General features: G+C 41.0%; 2 protein-coding genes across 4 annotated transcripts; one reads left to right on the top strand and one right to left on the bottom strand.

The window, feature by feature from the left end:
- Positions 1-2,998: 2,998 nt before the first annotated feature.
- LOC118751155 lies at positions 2,999-4,102 on the top strand. Its single transcript, XM_036485922.1, has 2 exons — positions 2,999-3,416; positions 3,494-4,102. Exons 1-2 carry the CDS (start codon positions 3,066-3,068, stop codon positions 3,560-3,562), a joined length of 420 nt encoding a protein of 139 aa, XP_036341815.1. The 5' UTR covers positions 2,999-3,065; the 3' UTR covers positions 3,563-4,102.
- Positions 4,103-8,199: 4,097 nt separating this feature from the next.
- LOC118751154 lies at positions 8,200-9,701 on the bottom strand. Of its 3 annotated transcripts, XM_036485921.1 has the most exons (4): positions 9,566-9,701; positions 9,233-9,506; positions 9,061-9,170; positions 8,200-9,003 (listed from the first exon to the last, which is right to left on the bottom strand). In XM_036485921.1, exons 1-3 carry the CDS (start codon positions 9,663-9,665, stop codon positions 9,167-9,169), a joined length of 378 nt encoding a protein of 125 aa, XP_036341814.1. In that variant the 5' UTR covers positions 9,666-9,701; the 3' UTR covers positions 8,200-9,003; positions 9,061-9,166. The 3 variants fall into 3 exon arrangements, with proteins under 3 accessions (XP_036341814.1, XP_036341812.1, XP_036341813.1); XM_036485919.1 differs by having other exon boundaries at positions 8,200-9,170; XM_036485920.1 differs by lacking the exon at positions 9,566-9,701 and having other exon boundaries at positions 9,233-9,559.
- Positions 9,702-9,908: the final 207 nt, after the last annotated feature.

Below are 9,908 nucleotides of genomic sequence, written 5' to 3'. Positions count from 1 at the left end.
TAGTGGGGTCATTTCCAAAATTTCTTAATCCTCGTGCTAGTAGTATAAAATTACTGATACTGAGCTCGATACCCAAAGAAGACACGACTATTGTGGCAAGTGTAAACAAAAGGAGAGTATGGGGCGTTCATGTAACAGAGTGCTTAAATTTATAAGAATACCTGCTTGATAAAGTTATCGGTTTAGATGAATACCACTAATTAGTCTGTTCCTTTGAACGGACTAAAACCTGTGGAACTGTTAAACTACAATTTTACTCTCTCAAATGAGAGTAAAAGGAGAACAGATGCAGAAGTGCATAGGAACGCAAAAAGCACTATTACCTGTAAAAACGTCAGTCGGTTTGTCTACATGTCATTTGAACAACACTGATTTAGCTGAAATATCACTAAATAATTATTAAAATCTATACATATTCAAACATTTCGTTGTTTACTTCCAATTTTTTACAAATATAAGGTACTTTGCTTTCACCGCGGTTAGTTTTTGCTTGCACCTGCAAATCAGCTGATCGTTTGACACTTTTCATGAACTTACAGGAAAAGAAACTCCGGACTAAATCCTGTAACTTCTGACTAGGAACAGTTGCTCAGTTACTCTCTGAAATGTGTTCCCACTTACAGGTTTTATGTCAATAGGAACGACTTCCTGTAAGTTCTGACTAAATCCTGTAAATCGGACTGCTATTGGAACCGACTAAATATAAAATTTCGGCCCCTCGACAACACTGAAGTTTGCGAGGTCGTTTGCGCATCAAATTTGCTTCGTAAATTTACGAGGGTCTCATAAATAGAGCTCCATACAAATTTAGACAATTCTTTTACGAGACTCGTAAATTTACGAGCTTTACAAGGTTTACGAGTTTAAGGGAAGACCCCTATTGTCTGCATACGTCAAATCACTTTCTGATTTCGGGTCTCAAGTTACCTATAACTTTAAAGCTCACTTTATAATTAGTTGCGTAAAAATTCCTGATTGTGTCTAAAGTAAAGCATTTTATTAGCAGTTTTAAATTCGTTTACAACCAAGAAACATACATACGTCAAAAACCGAAAGCGAAAGCAGAAATGCTTTAGATATAGCTTTATTTTTAATTCAGCCTTTATATATAAAGTGAGCTTTGAAGTTAAAGATTACTTCAGAAAACGGCCCTTAGGGCTAATTTAAAATTAATATTTTAACAACACTTAAGTTTAATTGTAGATTGTTGTTTAAATGCCTTTTAGGGCAAATTTCAACTGAATATTTAAATGGCACTCACGTTCAATTGTGGATTGTTGTTTAAATGGCATTTAACTTTCGTTGGGTTTCAGATTAAAAGACGTTCGCACGAGGAAATTTTGCGTTCAAGTTTTGCTTTCAACTCACGCAGGGTTGCACGAAAAAAAAGTTGAATAGCCAAATGTTGACTGGCGACCAACCTTGTTAAAAGCGATTAGTTGAAAGGTCGTTCAATCAAAAGTAGAATGCAAAGTTGAACAATGCAAACGCCTTTTTATGGCGAATATTTTTATATGGTTTTTATATTTGTATATTTTCAGCCATTCAATTTTTTTTCATCCAACCCTGCGTGAGTTGAACGCAAAAGTTGCCTGAAAAATCGCCTTGTCTGAAAGCCCCATTAAATATATCAAACAATTGGTAGCACTGCTGCTTGTTCCTCGAAGTTGTGGTTGCATTTGCTTGTTTCTTTACATTTCGTATTGAACAGCTGATTGTTTTTTGGTGGGATTTGGTGGGATTGATTAAACAACCTACCAATCAATCTTGGTTGTTTGGTACAAACACAGGGTTGCATATCTCATATATAAATAGCCAATATTGGCCATTTAAGTGCAGATTGAATGTATGATCTGAAAATGAATAGTGGAAGTTAAACAACAATCTCTATTTAAGTAGGCCATCTGAAATTGAGCCTTAGCTTTCTTGGGTTTCAGATCAACTTTAGTTGCATTCCCTAACTCGCAAGAAGTTGCAGGAATTTACAGAATTTTGCCGGAAAGCGTTCCCGTACTCGGTTCTCGGCCCTCTCTGTGACAGAAGTTGCAAGATTTTGCCCGAAGAGTTTCTGCTGGTAAAATCTGGTAAAGTGTCAAACCACCAGCTGATCAAACGATTGGAATGATGAATAAGCAAAAACAAACGTACATCTGCATTTACATCTTATTAAATATATCGTAGCGAGGAAATTTCAAGTTCTGAAGGTATTTTTTGTTAATTTTCCTGTGTATTTGTTTATAATTTAGCAGATTGCCAAATGATAAAAAACTGCCATGTAAGCAAAAAATGACGCCCACGGTGTATTTGACAGTTTTACCAGTTTTTACTCGAAAAGCATTCCCGTACTTTTTGGTTTTTCTCTCTTTCTCAGAGAGCAGTTTTGCTTTTTGACAGTTTTACAGGTTTTGTCCAGAAAAGTTGAGGAACGAAACTTTTGTTCAATTATGCCAAACAATTGGCAGCAATGCTGCTTGTTCCTTGAAATTGTTATTGCATTTCCTTGTTTGTATACATTTTGTGCTGAATAGCTGACTGTTTTTCGTGGGATTTGGTGGGATTGATAAAACAACCTACCAATCAATCTTGGTTGTTTGGTACAACACAGGGCATGAATCATGTATGACGACAATCGTCTGGACGATATCGTGCTGACATTGTCTTGTTTCATGAAAACCAAAAATTGTTGGATTGTTTGTGCCATATTGCCCACTCAATTCCAGTTTTGTTTCACGTAACAGTAACAGTAGCACGTAACAGCAAAACAAATGCATGAATCAGTGTTTTGACGGCATCGTTTTGTCAGTATCGTTTGAACGACAATCGTTTCAAAGTTACGTGATTCATGCCCAGGGTTACATATCTCATATTTACATAAATAGCCAATATTGGCAATTTAAGTCCCCTTTCAGACACGTCAAGTCTTGAAAGCAATTTTTTTCGCATTCTCTTTTGTGTTTTCTATTTCACACGCGTCATAAATTGATTTGCAAATATTTTCTAGTAAGTCCCACGCTGAAAATTGAATATGAGTTTGGCGAAATTGTATTATTTGTATTTCTTAGACAATGGCATATAAGTGGACCAGGGAAAGTATTGAGAAATTTATATATTTGTACCAGGAGCATGAATGTCTTTACTCCGTGAGCTCCAAGGACTATTTAGACCGCCAGAAAAAAGCAATGGCGCTCCATGATATTCTAGCGAAGATGCAAGAAATTGATGGGTGCATAACGGTAGACTACCTTAAGAAAAAATGGAAAAGTTTGCGAACGCAATATTTGCAAGAATGTCGGTCGGTGAAGAATTCCAAAAAAAGTGGCGCTGGTGTTGATGATGTCCACTGTCCGAAGCTTTGGTGCTTTGATCAACTAAAATTTTTACACAATCATGTGCAATTCCGTCAAAGTGTTACTAATGTAAGTATATTTTATGCGATATAAACATGCTTATGACATTTATTTCAATGTATGCATATTTGTTGTATATGTTTCAGGTCGAAGAAGGTTCTGATGACGCTTCCAGTCCCTTAAGCACAGAAAAGGTACCAAAAAAGCCGAAATGATAGCTGACAGAAAAGCAAATAAAAATAAATTTGAGTGGTTGGGTCGGCAAGTGACTGAGCAGATGGAAGAGGTGGATGAGGAGTATCAGCCGCAAGCAGTTATGGAGGTTCAAGGTGTTATTAATAAATACTGGCAGGAAACCATAATAAAAAGAACTGCGTCATCATATTCCACTGCATCACCACCGTCTCCGATTCCTTCACGGGATATTTTAGAGGAATCAATGCGGGGTATTTTCAGCGATGAAGATTTTGATATTTAAAAAAATCGCCATCCACCGACAAAATCATTTAAGAGCCACCGCACACCACAGACCGCCGATTTAGTTGGGCTCGCTAGTGTTTCCATTGCAGCACAACTACTTAGTCGGGCGCGATTAAGTTGGTGTAGCGTTCGCACTTCCATACATCTTCATTTATTTGAAGCGAGCCCAACTAAATCGGCGGCTGATAAAGTCTGTGGTGTGCGGTGGCTCTTAGACATTTTTAAATGTGGCTTTAAAGTTTTAAAATCTGATAAAGTACAAAGTACAATGACTAAGTAACCTTTTTTTTAAGTTATAAAATGAACTGAATTTTAGATTTTTTGTTTGTGTTTATGTTATGTAATTGTTTCTACCCAACAAGCAAATTAAACTTAAAGAAAGTCTTATTAAAGTTTTGTATTATAAACATTAAGCTTACAAAACGTTGATTTTTTGTTTATAAAACGCTTGAAAGTAAGCGTAATATAATCGAAAAGGAGCCTTGGTTATAAGCGTAGAAATATAAACTTACAATATATGCTGAAAAGAAAGCTTTTAATAAGCGTAAAAGTGTAAAGTGGAGTGCAATGGGGTATAGTCATTGCGCTGGGTATGCAGTTACAGTTGCATGGCTATACTCAATCCCGACTCTTGCGTCCTCGTTCGCGCACTCTGGGCAACGTGAGCAACCCATGTGCGAGATGCGGTAACCAATCCGAGTGGAGCCTTGGGTCACGGCAGAAAGAGAGGGAGCTTCGGTGGGGCCACTCTGACTTATTCGGTTTAAGGGCTCACTGAAGTCTGCAGCGTCTGTTCACCAGTAGGTGCGGCTGCAAGCGGGTGTCTGCTTGGAGCAAGCGGCTCGCTATATAAACGTGTATTTGGTTGCGAAACCACCCCCGTCCCAGCAATGGGTTGTGCGCTGGGCTTGGGACCCGCCACGTAAAAACCACTTCCAGTGAAGAAGCAAGGCAAAGCCTCGGATGAGACCCCCCCTTATGATGACGACCACGGCAAATGTTTAAAGGACTACGATTTGAGGGCATGCACCTGGAATGTCCGGACCCTTAATGGGGAAGGTGCCTCTGCCCGGCTGGTTGATGTCCTCGTAAGGACAAAAGCTGACATCACCGCCATCCAAGAAATGCGTTGGACGGGGCAAGGCAAACAATGTCTGGGGCCTTGCGACGTCTACTACAGCTGCCATGTAAAGGAGCGCAAATTCGGAGTTGGATTTGTGGTGGGAGAGAGACTCCGTCGCCGAGTACTGTCGTTCACCCCGGTGGACGAGCGTCTAGCCACAATCCGCATCAAAGCGAGATTCTTCAACATCTCGCTCATCTGCGCCCATGCCCCGACGGAAGAGAAGGATGAGGCATCCAAGGATCTCTTCTATGAGCGCTTGGAGCGCACGTACGAGCGCTGCCCCCGTCATGATATCAAAATCGTGCTTGGCGACTTCAATACCAGGGTGGGCAAAGAAGGGATCTTTGGAACCACCGTCGGAAAATTCAGCCTCCACGACGAAACGTCCGACAACGGATTGAGGCTGATCGACTTCGCCGGGGCCCGAAACATGGTAGTATGCAGTACTAGGTTCAAGCATAAAAAGATCCATCAAGCTACCTGGCTGTCTCCGGATCGAAAAACGAGAAACCAAATCGATCATGTTGTGATAGACGGAAGGCACGCTTCCAGTGTTTTAGACGTACGCACACTCCGAGGCCCAAACATCGACTCGGACCACTATCTTGTTGCAGCCAAGATACGCACCCGCCTCTGTGCAGCAAAAAATGTGCGCCCAAATATGCAAGGAAAGCTTAACGTCGAAAAGCTGCAATCACAACAGACAGCCAGCGCTTTCGCTACTCGACTCTCACACCTGCTCTCAGAGAGCACTCTTCAACAAACCGACATATGCGAGCAGTGGAACCACATTTACCGCTCATTAAGTACCGCCGCCGAAGAAGTAGTCGGATTTCAGCGAGCCCGAAAGAACAACTGGTACGATGAGGAGTGTCAGGAAGCTACAGAGAAAAAAGATGCCGCCTACAGGGCCACGCTGCGATCGGGCGCAACGCGCGCTTTGTGGGACCGCTATAGGGATCTGAAGAGGGAAGCGAGACGTATTTGCCGCAACAAGAAGAGAGAGGCAGAAATACGTGAGTGCGAAGAGCTTGAAATGCTGGCCGACAGGAGGAATGCCCGAAAATTTTACCAGAGAGTTAGGCGACTTACGGAAGGTTTAAAGACCGGGGCGCACTCCTGTAAGAACAATAATGGCGACCTAGTAACTGATGTCCAGAGCGTACTTAAATTATGGAGGGAACACTTTTCCGCCCTACTAAATGGCAGCAGCACAGAAAGTTGTGGAGAAGAAGAACCCGAGCCCGCAGTCGATGATGACGGAGTCGACGTTCCACCGCCTGACTATGACGAGGTACGTATAGCAATAACGCGGCTGAAAAACAACAAAGCCGCTGGAGCTGACAGCCTGCCAGCTGAGCTATTCAAGTACGGCGGCGAGGAGTTGATAAGGTGCATGCATCAACTCTTGTGCAGAATATGGTCAGATGAACGCATGCCCGACGACTGGAATTTAAGTGTGCTCTGCCCAATCCACAAGAAAGGTGACCCCGCCATTCGCGCCAACTACCGCGGGATCAGCCTTCTAAGCATAGGTTACAAGGTCTTATCGAGCGTATTGTGTGAAAGACTGAAGCCCACCGTCAATGAACTGATTGGGCCTTATCAGTGTGGCTTTAGACCTGGCAAATCCACCATAGACCAGGTATTCACAATACGCCAAATCTTGGAAAAGACCCGCGAGAAAAGGATCGACACTCACCACCTATTTGTCGACTTTAAAGCCGCTTTTGACAGCACTAAAAGGAGTTGCCTATACGCCGCTATGTCTGAATTTGGCATCCCCTCAAAACTCATACGGCTGTGTAAAATGACGTTGAGCAATACCACCAGCTCCGTCAGAATTGGAAAAGACCTCTCCGAGCCGTTCGCCACAAAACGGGGTTTCAGACAGGGCGACTCCCTTTTATGTGACTTCTTTAATCTGATGTTGGAGAAGATAATAAGAGCTGCAGAACTGAACCGCTCAGGAACAATTTACTACAAGAGCGTGCAATTGCTGGCTTATGCCGATGACATCGACATCATCGGTAACAAAAACCGCGAAGTCTGTTCTGCCTTTTCCAAGTTGGATAGGGAAGCAAAGCGCATGGGTCTGGTGGTAAACGAGGACAAGACGAAGTATCTCCTGTCATCAAACAAACAGTCAGCACATTCGCGCCTTGGCACCCACGTCACTGTTGACAGTTACAATTTCGAGAAAGTAGAGAATTTCGTTTACTTGGGAACCAGCATTAACACCGATAATAATGTCAGCATTGAAATCCAACGTAGAATCACTCTTGCCAACAAGTGCTACTTTGGACTGAGTAGGCAATTCAGGAGTAAAGTCCTCTCTCGACGTACGAAAACCACGCTCTATAAGTCACTCATCATGCCCGTACTGGTATATGGCGCAGAAGCATGGACAATGACAACATCCGATGAGGCGGCTCTTGGGGTGTTTGAGAGAAAGATTTTGCGGAAGATTTACGGTCCTTTACGCGTTGGCGACGGCGAGTACCGCAGACGATGGAACGATGAGCTGTATGAGCTTTACAACGATATGGACATAGTGCAGCGAATTAAAATACAGCGGCTCCGCTGGCTTGGTCATGTTGTTCGAATGGACACCGACGCTCCAGCTCTGAAAGTATTCAACTCGGAACCCGCTGGTGGTAGCAGAGGAAGAGGGAGACCCCCACTGCGATGGAAAGATCAGGTGGAGAAGGACTTGGCTTCACTTGGCGTTTCCAATTGGCGTCAGTTGGCACAGAGGAGAAACGACTGGCGTGCTTTGCTGAACTCGGCCAAAATCGCTTAGGCGGTTACAGCGCCAAAAAAGAAGAAGAAGAAGAAAAGTGTAAACTTATAAGAAAGGTTAAAAAAAATTTGTTTATAAGCGTATGAATATAAACGTACTAAAAATTTTCAAAATAAAGCCTTTTATAAACGTTTTTATAACCCTTTATTTAAAGATATTTCATTAAAAACTCATACATAGATTGCTTACCATCTAGAAACTAAAAGAAATACGAATTTTCGGCGGACTCATCTACAGTCGCATTTTCTTTTTTTTATATGGAAGAAAATAAGCAATACCATTACCAAACAAAAAAGGGCCAAAAAAAGCCATAAGTTGTAGATACTTCAGTGTTGGAATTTTTTATAAAAAAATTTAATGGGCTACAAAACTGCATACTCAGAATCTTTAAAGGAAAATCTTATTAAAAAAGCTAGAAATTTTTACGAAAGTTTGACCTTTTTTTTAAATAATATTTGTATTATAGGGTAGGAACAACATATTAATATGAGCTTATAAATTATACTTTTTAATTTATAATTTGCCTTCTTCGTTAAAATATTCTGTGAACTCTTGCCTTATGAGTTCAGCTTCGCCTTTTCGTGGATTATATGGTACATCTGTATAAACTTCTGGGTATTGCTAATACTTGCAGTTTCTAGGGGCGTGTTGATATATGTATTATCGGTTTGTAAAAGAAAATTATGAATTGCGATACAAGCCAATGTGACTTTTTCTACGGTGTCAACTTTTAGGTTCATTGTGGTTAAAAAAACTCGAAATCTATTGCTTAGGATTCCAAACGCATGCTCAACAACATGCCTAGCTCGAGAGAGCCGTAAATTAAATATTTGTTTCTTTTTATTTTTCGTGTGATACGGATATGGCTTCATTATGTGCTTTTGTAGCGGAAAAGCGTCGTCCCCTACAACAACATAGGGAACATTCCGTCCCCTTCCAATTAAAGAGCTTTTTGGCAAATGTTCTTTTTCTAAAATTTCTTTAAGGCGATTCTGTTGTAGCACACCAGCATCATTCGCACGCCCATTAGTCCCTACATCCACAAATACAAAACGGCAATTGGCATCAACTAAGGCCAATAGAATTACACTATAAGTGCCCTTGTAGTTACGATAAAATGCACCGTCCTTCCGCAGCGGCCGAAAGTTGATGTGCTTGCCGTCCAATGCGCCTAAACAATTTGGAAATTGCCACTTTATGGCGAATTCTTTCGCTATAGCTTCCCATTCCGCAAAGTTGCTTGGCATCTTTAAATAATAAACTTATACAATTTATGTTTAGGAAAGACTAACAAATTTACGTACAAGCAGGTGTAGCACTTTCAATTTTTCAAATAATATTTTGCACACTTCGGGTATGGTCTCGCTAATAAAGGACGTTGACAAACGTGTTTGGTAACTTATAAACGTTTCACCTAAAATAAATATATTTGTTTAATGCACTACACTTTGATTTTCCTGCGATTACAGAACATACCAGTGGCAAGAAATCTCAACGTCACGGCCAAACTTCTCCGCTGCAGAAATAGTTTCTCTTCTCAGCGAACTACGCCGCTCGATTTCTGGTTTAACCAGATCTAATAAAATGTCAAATTGACTTTTGAAACCCCCAGAATCTGAAGTGAGAAGTTCCTTGGTTAGGAACACAAAAGAGCCTCGATTATTCTTCTCAGCTCTCCACTCCTTTACCCACATACGTTTTCGTATTCTTCCCGGTAGTGCAGCAGCTTTTTCGCACAAATCATGTAAGCCTTTTTCATAAAAATAATTAGTACATGCGTTTGTATTAAGTTTAAGTTCAATCTCTTACCATAAACAATTTCGTCATCGCTATCTTGTTCAATAAATTTGGTGGTGACGTCCAAGATTTCTCTTAAAATAATTTCTTTTTGGTATTCCATTTTTTGCATTTATACTGCCTTCAGTGTCAAATTCCAAATGTTAAATGGGAAGCAACGAAAAGTTCAAAAGAGACAAGAAAACTTGAAACGAATTGACGGTACGGAGGTATCTGTACTCTTCCCCTCTCTTCCCACCTCCTTCGCCAACGAACGAGCAGACTTGAAAGCAAGACTTGACGTGTCTGAAAGGGGACTAAGTGCAGATTAAATGTATGATCTGAAAATGAATAGTGAAAGTTAATCAACAATTTC

This window comes from Rhagoletis pomonella, unplaced genomic scaffold, assembly GCF_013731165.1.
Source record: "Rhagoletis pomonella isolate Grant_MI unplaced genomic scaffold, Rhpom_1.0 Rhpom_scaffold_00569, whole genome shotgun sequence".
In the NCBI taxonomy this organism is placed as follows: Eukaryota; Metazoa; Arthropoda; class Insecta; order Diptera; family Tephritidae; genus Rhagoletis; species Rhagoletis pomonella.
Note: the sequence above shows the minus strand (reverse complement) of the source record. Positions and strands in the feature narration are given on the sequence as shown.